Source organism: Ostrinia furnacalis, unplaced genomic scaffold (assembly GCF_004193835.3).
Source record: "Ostrinia furnacalis isolate ACB-3 unplaced genomic scaffold, ASM419383v2 OfSCF0710, whole genome shotgun sequence".
NCBI lineage: Eukaryota > Metazoa > Arthropoda > Insecta > Lepidoptera > Crambidae > Ostrinia > Ostrinia furnacalis.
The window spans coordinates 1,826,220-1,841,384 of record NW_021130949.1 but is presented as its reverse complement, the minus strand read 5'-3'; the positions used below and the strand labels follow the sequence as shown (position 1 = coordinate 1,841,384).

Below are 15,165 nucleotides of genomic sequence, written 5' to 3'. Positions count from 1 at the left end.
TTGTTTTTTACCGAGTTTCCTTTTATAAACATTTATATTATTTTCAGGATACATATAGGTCGATCAAGATCGGAGCAATCGTAAGTGTAGTACCTACAAATAATGTCAAAGTTATAATGCAAAATGCAATACCACCGCACTTCTACTACATCATATAAACATGGCAAATATTGTACCAAATACCAATTTAAATTTTTGTTTCCGAGAACGGAATCTTCCTTTTAGTGTCACATGTATTTACGACACCTTACGTTATACGAAATAACTTACAACTGCATTTACTGCAGCATTTTCGAGTCTTTTTAGTATGGTTTGCCTTTTAAAGTATTTGGAATTTGCTTTTTCGTCAGAGTTACTCAGGAACTCCTTATTTTTAGTAATGGAATTAAGTCAATAGCCTGATTCTGATGCCTTTTAAACTGAATTAATGGCATTAAAATGCATTTGGAAAAAAATAACCGACGACCTTGGCAACTTCATTTATTAGTAATTGATGTTAATTTTATGAAGATTGCCTAATCACTCACTTTTTGCAAATGTTAACCTTAATTGTTAATTAATCAAAACTTAACACAGACAGTACAAAAATATCTACAACATTACAAAAAATAGTGGCACAATGTCTCTCTCGATCAAGGACTTCATCAGTTATTGTCAAACTTTGGACCATCAATCCAAATCTTTACTTAATTTTCTTATTTTTAAACTTTTCGTCCGCTTTCATGACCAGAGACTAATGTACTGTAATTAAACTAAAGTTTTCTGGGGCCATTACACTTGTCTACTTTAGTGGCACAATATAGTAGCCGGTCCTACAGGGATTGCCTAAAACTGGCTAACGACTAGCGCATTGCGGTAATTAATGCAACCGCATTCACCAGATATCTTTCAGCTATAATTAATCACTAGTGTGTTACGCCCACATTTCTTGATTATACTGTAATGAACTTCATACAATTTCAAATGTTAATAAGGCATAACTCTAATTAACTGACAAAATAATCGGTACAAGATAAAAGGTCGATCCTCCTCTTCAATCAAAAATTTTAATTCGGTGATATCAAAATATGCTACAGCACTTTCGAATAAGACTTAAAATGCCATTAGATGCTTTATTCCACTTTTAACACCTGTTAAGTAATTATGTAGATGCAAAAATGTAACTGTAACTATATTATACCTATTCGTGTTTTTTAGGAAACTTTAAACTAAAAAGAGAGCTTTTATAATGCCAAAGATGGAAAGCAACGGTTTTATTCAAGCTTTTTTAAAAGATTGTTCAAGAAGAAAATCGTATCGTAAACGTATCATATTAATCACGTAAATAAGTTGACGATGTTTCACATAAAAAATATACCTACAATACATTCAAAAGCTTCATTCAAACAGAAGACTGTGTTCTTGAATCAAGTGGCTTGAAAGTCTCCTGGCCCATTTGGGCCATTCAAACAATACCCCACTCTAATTTAGATGGAACATCTTTAGAAACATTATCTTAGTCACTAATATCGGCTTGTCATTCCTAAGATTCAAAGCGTTCTCAACTATCAAGTGCTCATTCATAATCTCTGACGACTGTCGCGAGAGAGTTTGATAAACAAAACAATTGAATGTAGATGGCAAGAAATGATAATAGTTATTATGGATGTTAAATGAGTACCGTTGGTTCCGTGGGTGTAACACGGGAGCAATTAGAAATGTCGAATTTAGTATGCAGTCGTTAAGTATGTATTCACACGGCAGCGGCGCGAGCGAACAAGTTTGAGCAAACCGCAGCCAATGCATTAGCCGTTAGCAAAGAGTTAGTGGAACTGTAACACAGAACGAGTATCACTGCCTAACCTATGTTATGTGCGAAACCCGCTCGCTTTTACCATCATTACGAACATTCTTGAAGAAAGCGATTAATCGATAACTTTTGCTCTTTTGTGTAAAACAGGACGCCTGTCATTATCATAGCCCGGAGCATGGTCTACTCTTAATAAACAAATAGCTGTTTTCTGATTTGATTTTTCTAGTTCATGCAAATATATTAGAGACTAATGAACACGAATAGTACCTAATTTTACTTTTAGTAAAAGTAAACTGATAAGTCTGATACACATCCTCAATAAATTTGCCTTATTAATCACTTAACTTAGCACTTTATTTTCAATGACAAGAAAGTGGTTTTATGAAATAGAAAGAAAGAAGAAAGAAAGAAAAGAAAAAATGTTTATTCAGTATCATCGACAATACAGNTGTATGGGTTATCTGTGAGCATATACATTTTCTATTTGTCTTCGCCGACGAGAGTCGACCCATAAAGATGAAACTTTGCACGCTCACTACATACAATTCCCAGTGCAAAATAAGTTAGCTTTTAACTTTCTAGTTTCCCAGAGAACGAGCTACCTGAATATGATGAGTTATGAGTTTTTAATTCGCTTTTACCTAAATGGTATATACTGCCGTGGTCGTAGCTACATCCAAGTTAGAAAAGTAGTAGGAACTTTTAGTAGTAAGGTCAAGTCAATAGTAATTTTGTTAAATGTAAGTTTTAGTTGGCAATTTTAACACTTGAAACTATTACTGTTTTATGATTAAACTAACAGTATACCTGCCTACACTGGTACACTAATTCTATCGATATAAAAACCGGAATTCATTTATCATACCGAATTGGCTGGTTCAACTGAAATAGATGGGCATTAACACTATTTATTGCTCAATATGTCATCTTATCTAGCTTTATTGATGTTTTGCAAGAAAATTTTCGGATGGTAGGTTAATCACGCGGTGGAAAAAAAGAGGCAGACGCATCAATCACCTCGCGACACATGACCATAAGCGGGAGTGAGGCCTGATATCAAATATTTCCTAGTCATGATCTTCATAACAGGTCATTACGAGCCTCAGCTGAGGTTACGGCGATCAAACTTGCTCGATCCAAAAAAGATATTACTGTCGATTGACAGACGCCCCGCATGGCGAACACTGATTGCAACTGACTTTCTATTTCATGTTCTGAATCCGTGACCATTTTCTGTTTCTGATGAATATTCTTTTGCAATACATAATCGTTCAGATCGTGCAGTGCCCGCACTTGTTACGTGTTAAGGGTCAATAACTCCTGTTTGATACTTTGGAATTGTAATAATAGCTTGCTTGTTCGCGAACGCTCTCGGTAACATTGTTACTTGGCCTATTAAACTTGCAACAACACATTATTTCCATATATTCAACTGTGTGGATAGATGCTGATTTCATATAGGTACCTTTCTATTCCAAAATTTTGGTACCAGATTACGAACATCGATCGTCGTACGAACTTTGTTTGAAGATAGAAGCTAGGGCTGTTCAATTGGTTTCTGTGCACAGGATACCAAGTTCATTTAATTTTTAAAAACTCTATTATATTTTAACCTACTTCTTGCCTTCAATCTTAACATAGAAAATCCAGTTCGCCTTTTTAATTTCATCCTTTTTTTAACATGCGACACAATACATATATCTAAATGGAACAGAGATTGAGAGACTTAATTTATGATCGTTGCCGTTAAACTATCTACTAAACTAGTGGTGTTAGAAGACAGATTACCGGAGTTTGCTGCAGCAAAAAAATTACCATTATGGAGTATCAAGTGTGCCGTATCATATTTTACATGTTATGTAGGTACTTAGTATTATTTATTAGCATAACTTCTCTTCAATGAAAAAAATATTTGGCAACAGCTACCTATATTCAGGAAGCTTTTGACTGTAGCTTTCTTCGCCCGTATTCATTTCTTCAAAATGAATTTCATACCAATCCTTTAAGAATTACCTCAATCATCAAAATTTAAATATTTTCCCTTTCAATAAATAAGTACTACAAAAAGATAATATTATTATGTAGAACGATGACGTGCGTAGGGAGAAAGGTATTTTAGGTTAATAGTTTACAGTATCTTACTGAAATAAAAATTTCAGTCTTGAAAACGAATGAAGCCGTTGCCATAGGTCAGTAGTACGNAACAGTACGTACCTATTGGCGGCAACAATTGTTTTTTACTTTGTATCCATATTTGATGTGTTTCGCCGCCAGCCCTACAGACAGCTGCATTTTCAGCGAGCTACGAGGGCGGCGCAGATGGCGCCCCCGCCCCGCTGCGGCACCGCGCCATTGTTGCTGTACTTGCATGAAAATAGAGAAAACTCTCCATGTGTGTCACCGCTCCGAATAAAATATTCTTTTCTTTGTTTACACCCGTTGTTCCTGTACAACTGGTAAATGTATTGTTTGCAGAAAACAATGAAGATGTTTTTATCATTAGTTATTAGTCTTTTGAACCGAAAACTCATTTGGCGCGAGCTATTGTTTATTGGGCGGTACAATGTTCTTTTAATTATTATTTTTAAGGTTGTTTTACGATTTTCTTTGTACAGTGTTTAATTTGAATCAAAAGCTCAGACACACAATCTGATTAAATTACATAGTTATATTGATACGATTTGAAGTAAGCTTGCTATAGCTGGTGCGTGCATTGAGCTGCGCACAGAAAGTCTTGTTTTGGCAAAACAATTAACTTATTAATATTGAAATATAATGAATCAATTCTCTCTCCAATTACGCGGTTATGATATTACTACTAACATGCATTGTTATTCCATGTNTTCCATGTATGGAATTAAAGTAAGATCTTCATTATCTATCAATCTAAGCGACGTGCCATAAAATGCCGCAGTGGCGTAGAAGCGAACTGTACATGTACGAGTATGAGTAAACCTTTTGCTCTCCAAATCTTCGAGTGTCAGACGTTACGCAAGTGCTAGGGGTCGCCAAACTTGCAGCTATGCTTTTATAAAACTGAACGGAGCTTAGGCACTTTGTATTCAAAATGTTTTACCAAGTCTTGCATACTTTCTGATGTGTAGCTATTGTGAAGTCAGTTTTCGAAAATTCCCGAGCGCTTTTACCAACTTTAATTAAAATAATTTCTAGTGTTTAAAGTTTGATAAAGATTTGGATATATAAATCAAGAAAAACACAAGCGTATCTTCAGTAATGTGTAGAGCTAGAGGTACTTTTTTTTAAAATTGCAGAACTTTATATAGGCGGCTACAACTTGTATTAGTGATGGAAGCTAGGAAAATGAGTTTCTTCGGCGAGTAATAAGTTCCTAGTAAGCAAAACATTGACACACTTAGCCCCTGGGTGAGCTCATTACTGGCTCAAGCTGCCCGATGGCCGATGCCCAGTTGCATTACCTATGAGAACCAAGAACACATTAGCTCCAATCAGCTCCATCACCGTTAGAAATGGCCGATTATTTCTAACCACAAGCTGGAGTTTGAATGGATGTTTTCAAATGAGACTGGGCGATTACCTACCCTTGCTCATAATCAACGTCCTCATAATGTCCATCATGGATCTCTACAAAACAGCAGTTTTTAATTAAATGCATTGATTATTCTATTTATCGATTATTAGTTCATAGCTTAATTATGTTAATAGAGTTCTTGATTGCACATCAATTATGGATTGATCTACTAGTGAAGCTACAAAGAATTACCCATTCTAAAAATTACCCATATGCACATCCTGAAATAATTATGTAGAGTTTAGTCATATGAACCTAAAAATAAGAGTTCATGTTTTTTTTACATTTAAAGTATTTTATGCTTGTCTACCATCATACTCGAAATACTCTTTGAGATCCCTTTCATTTAATAATACCTTACATTACATACATACTCGTATGTGTAGCATAATTTACAAAGAAAAACAAACAACCTGAAATCTGTGCTGTAGCATCCTCTAAACATAAAATATTCAACAAGGCTTTCATGCAGTATTATGTTCTGTTTACGAGAGACATATTCCATATCATTTTCTTTACGGCTATGTAAGAACACCGTGTGCCATACTAAAGTTTCTACAAGGAACACTTTATGAGAGAAACGACCGTTTGCGGGGACGGATAGTCAGGTTTACGTCGGTTACGTCGGAATGACGGGAATTTATTTTAACAAGTAAACGGACTCGGTGACGAACACACCGCAACAAATCCCTTGACGGTCCTGATTTGTCGCGCAACGATGTCCATTTTTCAACGCGGTTTGAATTTATTTTTACTCTTAGAATCACTGTTTCGCTTCAAAAACGTTTAGTCTTCGGCTTAAATTTATTACGTCTATTAAATAATTTGAGGAAGTTGATAAAAATACTTACACGTTATCGGTGACGTCGATTGATTCATCCAGTTCACCGATGGTGTCGAGGGATGCCCCAGAGCCATCTTCCCGGGTCTCCACCGGAGGCGCTGGCGGTGGAGGAGGTGGTGCAGTGGTCGGCCGCGTCAATGGGACATCATTTGGCTCTCTCTCCTTGAATTGTGGCTTAGGCACAAAATCTATAAGCCGAGGTAAGGCTTCAGGCAAAGCGTTTTCTTCGACTTTCTCAATATTTTTGTTATTCATTTCAGCTTCAGAACGTTGCAACCACGTTTCTATGCAATTCTTTTTGGTTGGAGTCAATAAAGGTTCAGGTACAGGAGGCGGCGGAGTTTCTGGCACGGGAATTGGTCTTAGCTTTTTTTCACTGACCGATCGCTCAACTTTTGCGTTTCTTGGCATCGGCTTAGGTTTATCAATTACCGGTTCAATCTTTATTTCCTTTTTTGTTTGTGATTGATGAGTGACTTCAACGGGACTGGTATTCTGAACTAGAGTGTTGTTGTTGTTCTTGTCATTTTGCAGTAATTTCTTTGGTGATGGTATAGGTTCTTCTGAAATTTGTGACACTTGGTTTGAGTTTTCATGATTATTAAAACCATTTGCTGTCGTAATTTTTTCTAATACTGTCAATTCTTTATTTATTTGCTTTTCCAAGAACTTACTACTTGTGATATCTTTTAGAATATTTGAGTCAATATTTTCTACACAGTTTAAAACTTTTTGCAGATCAATTGTTTTAGGTTGCATGATTGGTGTAGAGGGTATACTATTTTCTACAGAACTTGCCATGGAACCTAAACGATCAACTACAGTTGATATTGAACTTCCAGTATCATCAGATTCGGCATCAGCAAGTAGAAGACATCGCTCCCATTCTGTAGACAATAAATCAATGTAGACTTCAGCTTCTGGAGGCATTGCTTTACCATCAGACAATCGACGTACAAGACGTCTTACTTCTTCAGGAGATCCCTTCTTTAGGCAAGCAATACCTTCCTTAGATTGGCGATGGATATGACTATCAAATGAAGACTTTCGTGATAATTTTGTCATTGTGGTCATTCCATTGTGCTGGCCGTTAGTCGTGGGCTCTTTTTCGCCAAGTATATGTACATCGTTATTTACAGTATTTTGTTCTCCTACAGTTTGAAGAGTTTGCTTGTCCTTAAATGAGTTTTTCTTGCCAAGTTTTCTAGGAGGTACTGGTGGAGGTAACGTTGTTGGTCTTACTAATTCTGTAACCACTTTCGTATTCGTTGCCATTTCTGAAATATCTGAATTATTTACTTCAGTATTTCCCGGAGATTCAAAGTGTCGCACCAAAAGAGTCAGTGACTCGTCAGAATCTTTAAGTCGTCTAACGCAATCTATTCTTGTTAACTCAGAAACTGATACGCCATCTATAGCTAGTATTTCATCACCAGGTATCAGTTTGCCCCAAGGCGTAACAGCATTAGCAGCAGGACTATCTTCAGCGCATGACTGTACCAATAGCCTTCGCACTTTTTCGGCGGCCGCTGAACCACCTTCAAATTTAAGACCAAGACCAAGACGTTCCCCGCGTGATCTTCTCACCACGACCTCCGCCGCCCCTGCAGCGGCACCCACTGTGAGTACCGTGACGAAGGTGTTTTCCTTAGGCACTGGCCGGCCCTCGCCTACCGGAACTATGGTGACAAAGTCCTCAGCCACCACGTCCGTCGCCATCCCGCGAGAAACGCGCTCCGGCGCGTTTCAATGGACTGCAATCCGTTTTAGGCTCGCTATCTGTAGACAAAAAAAATATTCATGAGATTGCGTAAGAAAAATGCAATAATAGTTGAAGTTGCGCCCGCGACGAGCGGCACGCGAGGACTGCGCACGGCCTCTCTCTTTCACCGTTGCACTGCACTTGAACATTTCGAGATGAGCCAATATCGGAAACGCTCGCCGTTATTCTGGGACAATCGTACTCCGCCAAATATGGCCTCACGTCCACGAAAATAATTGGATATAATTCGACCATAATGTAATCAATTTCTGGAAACTAATAAAAACGGACACAGATTTGGGGCGATGACCATCGCTCGGTACGTTTTTGGTAGCGTATCTATTTACAATAATAAAATAGTTAAAATAATAACTATCATTTTTAGTCGCCGATGGCCGTACGCCTACATCTTACTTACGGTCATTGAGAACTTTCGTCGATCGATATGAAAGTATAACAAGCGTGTTTGGGAACGCGTTGACCACAAACAGTCGCATCACGGCGTGGCGAGATGTGGGTTAGTAGCACCAGAGGCAGTCTCGGCGTCCGCGGAGCCGGCGCATTAGCATATCGCCCGGGGCTGCGGCCCGGCCCGTTACTCCCGGGTCCCGTTCCGAAGGGCCACTCATTCTCACGGCTCTCGACAATTTTCGCGTTAAGTACTCACCGACTAAATTCGCGGAACCCGACGCTGCATCATAGATGACATAAACGCCTAACAGTACTTAATGCAGATGCAAGCGGACTAGACGAGGCTATTTTTCAATTTTAGTCACTATTAAGAACTATGATAAACGCAGTAAGTACGGTACCACTAACGACTCTACCATAAGGACGTGAAGCATCCAAATGTCTGATAGAATTTGACGTATGGTATTGAGAAGAAGTAAACAAAGAGCGGTTGCCCCATCGCTCAGTATTGTTCGGCCGTATCTTTAATTTGAATCTTTACTCCGTAACCTACTAAAATGAGTGAGGTCATGTTTATTGAACACACATTCTTAATTACACGAAAATTATAAACGATGAGTTTGCGTACGGAGCAAAAGTGAATGTGCCATAAATATGCAAAGGCAGGGTTCTCAATAAACATGAAATGTATTAACATCAACAACATCCTTTTATTTTAATATTGTGAAACACTCTTATTTTCCCTTGAACTGACCATATTTGTTCGACTGATTTTACATATAGGTTATTAATATCGTTGCCTCTGTACGTTAAAGTAGCACTAACCTAACCTAACCTAACCTACCTAACAAAATGCGATGAATTGTAGAGCTCATCCTTATATTGATTTGAAAAAACATTATAAATAGGCGTACATCACTAACACAATCATCTTACCCTATCGCGAATAATAATTAAAACACCGTTACATATCATCATCGGACATATCATAAATAAAACCATTCATATAGTCATATTAACGGTATACGAATATTCAATGTGCTCCCCGCTGTAATCTGGCATCATAATTGTGTTATTAAACTTAGAATAAGAATAAGCAATTATTCAGTTTGTGCACATCTGGGTGAAGTGTAATATCCACCTTTTGTTTTGACATTTGTAAACAGTTATGAATGTAGCAAGTAGGTATCTAAGTAGGTAGTATAGCACCTGTAGAGTTACGATTTTGTTTGTATACCGACTATTGTTTTATGTAAAATAAACATAAACAATCGTTTAATTCCAATTAGCTCACCACACTGAATTTCTTCTGCAACAATTACAGGGAATGACTTATTATGTGCCCTACTAACCATAAAATCTTATTTTTTAATGATCAGCTAAACCCATTCAAGCCTGCGATATCGAAAGCGAAAAACAAACCCGGAAACACCTCCTTACTACGAGTAACCACGACGAAAACTATCACAGAAGCGTTAATTAGAAAACACTATGTACCTAACANTATATACCGAAAACATAACTTCAATCAATGTGGTAAGGGTAATTAAACTTACATTCAGTCTTAAATTTAAAAAAAACCATTTAGTTTGCAACACTCACTTTCTTGAGATTTTTAATACACATGACAATCACGCAATCTTCAAACTTGTGCGTTGTTTATTTACTTTTTATTTGTTTCTACTACACATAACATTCGTTCTAAAAACCGACTCTGACAAAAGGATCCGTCCGTATTTCCCAAATAAGTTTTATCTGTTCTGTAGGCCACTCAGGTTATCATTTTATCAGTCATGCAAGCGGGCTTATCAGTAAAACTGCAAGATTGTTCTTAATAACGTGCTATCTTTAATCAAGATTATGTATTTAATAACAAATGAAGTTCAAAGCCTCCGACACCAGTACCGGTGACCGGCATAGATAAAATCAATGTGCAAATATTTAATAACAAAATGCACGTCTGTAGAAGATAGAGATATCAGGCATGTACATATATATATTATTGAAAATTACGAGCTAAGGTGTTTACAGAGTACTAAATGAGGTTCATGACATCCTTGCACAGGTGGTATTACCGTATCGTGGCTTAGAAATCACACGCAGTGCCGAACTGGCCATAAAATCGAGGTGGCGTTTGCGGGCTCAATTCGTAATAGGTATAGCTATGTATGGAGGTATAGGTCCTATCAATACCCTTTTCCTTGCATAAGGAGAGCAACTTCGTCATGATTAGGGATTAAGGATGGACCTAGTAGGTACTAATAATCTAATTTAAAGGAATTATCACACTGGATGCAGTCTGCGGTTATTCATATTTCAGGATAGGTATGTTCGCTCACAAAACCTTCTATAGGTGCCCACTAGTCAATCTATCTAGTGCCAGCTAAGAAACCTCCTACACGTATAACTAAGCAAAACCTTTAGCAAGCCGTAGCCGCGTGCAAATGTTTTGCCGATGACCGGTTGGTGCGCAACCGCCGCGTGAAAACAAACAGGACCACGCCAGTTACAAAGCAATATTTGTAGTAAACAGAAGCCAATCGTAGTGGAACATCTAATTAGGCAACTTGTGCAAGCGGTATGGTAACAGCCGTTGCCGCCGACATTGCTCGCCTTATTTATTGTTCCACTCTTTGATAAGCTAAGCATTGCATTTGCAAGCAACGTTACGTTTGTTTTGCATCCATGTTTAAATAGTAAAATTTTGAATGGTAAGTTACTTTGTTCTGAAAAATGCCTGAAGTTAGCACTCCAAAGTTGAGTGAGCTTGTAAGTTATTTATAGCAAGAGCAAGAAAACTTATAAGCAATTATTAAGTGACACTCAACTTTAAATTAATATTAAATAATGATTCAATTGATTCCAACAAAAAAGGCTTTAATCTTGTTTTGAGCTTTAACTCATGAGGAGTTTGCACTGATGTAAATTTTAAGTCGAGATTAATTTCAGTATTAATCTAAATAAAGTATATTTGTATTCCTAGACTGTATATTTAATCTGAAACTCGGATATATTTAATAATATAGCATTTTGTTGGCGGAATCCTCAGTTTATTACCCACAGATGCATTTATGAATAATCTCGGTTCTTGAATTCTATTTTTAAAGATTGCGAAAACACTTCCATGTTCCGTTATCCGTATTATGTAAAATCATTTTCTACACAATTTTGCAATTTATATGTATTGACTTTCGAACCTATGACTCCATCGGCACGCGACATTTACATAGCGGCCCGGCGAGTCAGCGCGTCACAAACGGCGAACGGCGGAACACAGTACCTCACAGTTTATCACGAGCGCCCCCTTTCAAAGTTATCGTACACGAAATTGAAATAAGTCGGATAAAATCTTCTCTTTCGGTGAAGAGTCGGCCGCAAAAGGCGAGTGTCCCGGACGCTATCTAGATGTGTGTCGCCGAAAACAGCGCGCAGGGAGGCGTAACAACGATAGTCACTGATCGCGACCCCAGATATCCAAAATGAGCTCCGAAATGACTTTTATTTCGCATGAATTTTATAAAAGGTTAAGGCGGATCTCTTTGTAATTGATTCTTTGAGAAGAAATTAACAATTAATTGCGAAACATTTTACTGTTGGCTACTGTCCCACTTGTCATAGGTAATTGGTATGTTAAGTAGTACCTACTTCAAAAATTCATACTTGTAGTACGTTATTCAAGTTTGTACTGAATAATTTATTGACGAGCAAGTAAACGAAAAGTTCGACATATTTTTTAATATGGCATTCTTCAGTTATCTTAAATATCATCGCGATGTTCGGTAAAATAATTTTCAAAGTGAAAATTTAATAAGATGGCGTCCTGCTGAGCAATGGCGCCCACGAATTTAGGAAGTAGCTATGCAAAATTAAATTGTGTCTACAAAAACATCCAATCTAAGACATAAAATATTAAGCCTTTAAAAGGTTTTTTAAATAAAATAACTTTATTTAAACAGTAAAACCCATTACAATATTGGAATGTCGCCATTTTATATAGAAACTATACCTACTTACCAAATTAACAGTCAACATTAATTCAAGGTAACTTAGCAATAGTATTGCAATTTAACAGGTATATTGCACTGAGAATTAAACGCAATATTTAAAAGGCTGTGCCAAAGTAAATAAAGTCAGGGCACCAATCAAAATATTGTTTCTTAAAAAGTTGTTTGTCGTATTGCTGAATTTTCATGAAGGTATCTATGTAGCATGTGGCATTATTACCTAATTAGTACGTTAAAACATTCGTTTAAAAGTACCGTTACATTTTTATTGTAATGTTAATGATCTCATTCATGGCTGATATGCAGAAGATCACTAAAATGTAAATGACCATTATACTATCGCGAAGTGTGGTGGGCGGCGACATCGTTTGCATATGACATCAGAGGGACGCGGACGCCTCTAGAGGTTAACATCCCACGATAATCTGTGTCTAGCGAGCTTAAATCACCCAAAGCTACCAGCATCAAAAATCTTGTTAGCAGACTGATATAATTCAAAATCTTCTCCGGCCCCGATAACCAGTCTTTAACGACTGATGTAGTATTATCAATGAATTCGAAACGCATTATTCGTTGTACAAAACGTGACGTCTTTAAATCTACATAAACAATTACATTCTATCCTTGTTTTTCTTTGTAATTAAAACATTTCGTGGAAAATACTCTGAAGACTGACATTAGAGAATATCTCCAGTCTCAGTCAGTATAAAAATAAAACATTATTATTGTTTTTGCAGCAATTATCATTACAAAGGCGAGAAAATTTTAAAATATTGTTAACTTTGAAATACCTAAATGAAATAAAATACTTACTTTTATTTCAGACATGGGCCATAATAATCAAAATTCTTATCTTCAATTTGAAAAGAAAATAAATGAAATTTTTCATTAATTAACAAAAAATGTTCGCCAATTTGTCATCTCAAAATCTAATTCTTTTGTGAAAAAATTAGGCAGATAAGTATTTAACGTGTGTTGCGTTTTTTGTGTGAAATTAATGTTAGGTGCTATTGCCTACACCACAAACCAAAACAAGACCACTTACTTAAAATGTTTGTATTTATCTTGACGCCGTAAATTACAGAGAAAGTAAATTTTGAACTTTTTATTGCACGTAAACGTTTATCAATCAATTTAACGATAGAAAAGAAAGTTCCTACATCTAAATTCAATGATTATCTAATTTAAATCGTCTAATTATGGCAACAAAGGTACATAGCCGAAGCACAATTTGTGGGATCAATGCTTTCACTTTACTTGCAGACGCAAACGCGATCGACTACTGATAATATTTATTGTGTGGGAAATGTCAACGTTGTGAGAGTCCCGGCGGAATCATGATTGAATATATCAAAGTATAACAAGTAAACAAACTGAGCTGTGAGAATGAGTGGACGCGGGATGACTTCATTGTTGAAGTTCGCACTGCTAGACAACTATTAATTACTCGTACTTGATAAATCAGCTCACAAGTGTTTCCCTGATCATTCAACTGATAATAAACTTAAATATTTCGCACTTATGTCATTGAGAATGGTAGCAAATCAATTCTTGGTTTTATAATTATTGAAGAATTGGTACTTATCTAGCGTTTTAGTAATCAATAAACCTAAATATTGTGAAATAAGATTAATGTAAAAAGCGTTTAGTCATTAAACCTGTAAAAACACTTAAATGACTTCATTAATTTGATGATTTAAAACAGGTAAGCAATAATTATTTAGTCACTTTACTTAAAGACTTTTAAAAACAAACAAACCTTTTCACAGTTTATTAAATTTAGCTTTGAGTAAGCTTTAATTTCCCCAAACATCGTGTAAAGGTGTCCCTAAATAAATGTTAACAAGTATGCCAATATAGCAAAGCAAATACTAGTTCAAGCGCATAATCGCTAAAAGAACGTTAGTTGCAGTGCAAAGGCGGGCGGAAAACTGGAAAAGGGGTCGGATACACACGCGCTAGGGCGCGAGCGGGCATTCGGGCGAGCGCGGGACTCCGGGACGCCCCTAATCTCCTCGCATACCACGCGCGCCGCTGACCTTACCCCGCTTTACGAGAAACCCGCATAATGGCACCTTGCGCTCATACATTGTTTACGTCGTGACACAACAAATCCCATCGTAAGGTCGCAAGCAAAGATTAAAATTCCACTCACCAGGATTCCGAGCAGAAAATCGTTTACAACTCTCGTTTAATTCACCACTAAGCTACATTTAGGACCGGCACTGATTCAAAGCATACTTTTGTATTGTCTTTCACAAGATAGTTTTCGTAACGTTCCGTCAACAGAAAAGCGCGATTGCAACGTTGAGTGGGATGCGCGACCGGGTGTACGGGCGCAGCGCGAGCGAGCGTCGCGACGTCGGCGGCGCACAGCGGCGTGTGCGCGCGCGCAGCGGTGGGGCCGACCGGTCGCAACCGGGCCGCACTCTCACCGCGCCGATCGCCCTGCCACAATGTTGCCTATAAACGCACTTGACACCGTGCCGCATTCGAACTACAAGAAAGTTTCACATTTCTATGCCACTGACGCTAGAAAAATCTGTGATACCTAGATCTTCGCGGCCGTTTTCCGACTGCTCCGTTTGTCAACGTTGCCGCGTACGTGCTCGACTGGCGGCTGTTAAGCTGAGAGCGAAGCCAGCCCGGCAATTCTAATTGAATTAGGTAATTCCGTAACGCTATAATACCTATCTGGTAGGCTTCGTGCCGCACCTACATCGCGGCGACTGAGAACTTTCCAGGAACGAGGTGTTGACGGGCTGAAAGACGGTGAAAGTGCATACCTGCCAATTCTCGGCG

The 15,165-nt window shown here is 37.6% G+C and overlaps 1 protein-coding gene across 1 annotated transcript in view; it reads right to left on the bottom strand.

Moving 5' to 3' along the window:
- Positions 1-14,758, bottom strand: part of bbg (PDZ domain-containing protein big bang) — a 39,844-nt gene extending 25,086 nt beyond the window's left edge. The window contains exons 1-2 of the mRNA XM_028300236.1: positions 14,519-14,758; positions 6,194-7,965 (exon numbers count right to left, since the gene is read on the bottom strand). Coding sequence (XP_028156037.1) covers positions 6,194-7,905 — 1,712 coding nt within the window. The 5' untranslated portion in view covers positions 7,906-7,965; positions 14,519-14,758. The remainder of the gene's footprint in view (positions 1-6,193; positions 7,966-14,518) is intronic.
- Positions 14,759-15,165: the final 407 nt, after the last annotated feature.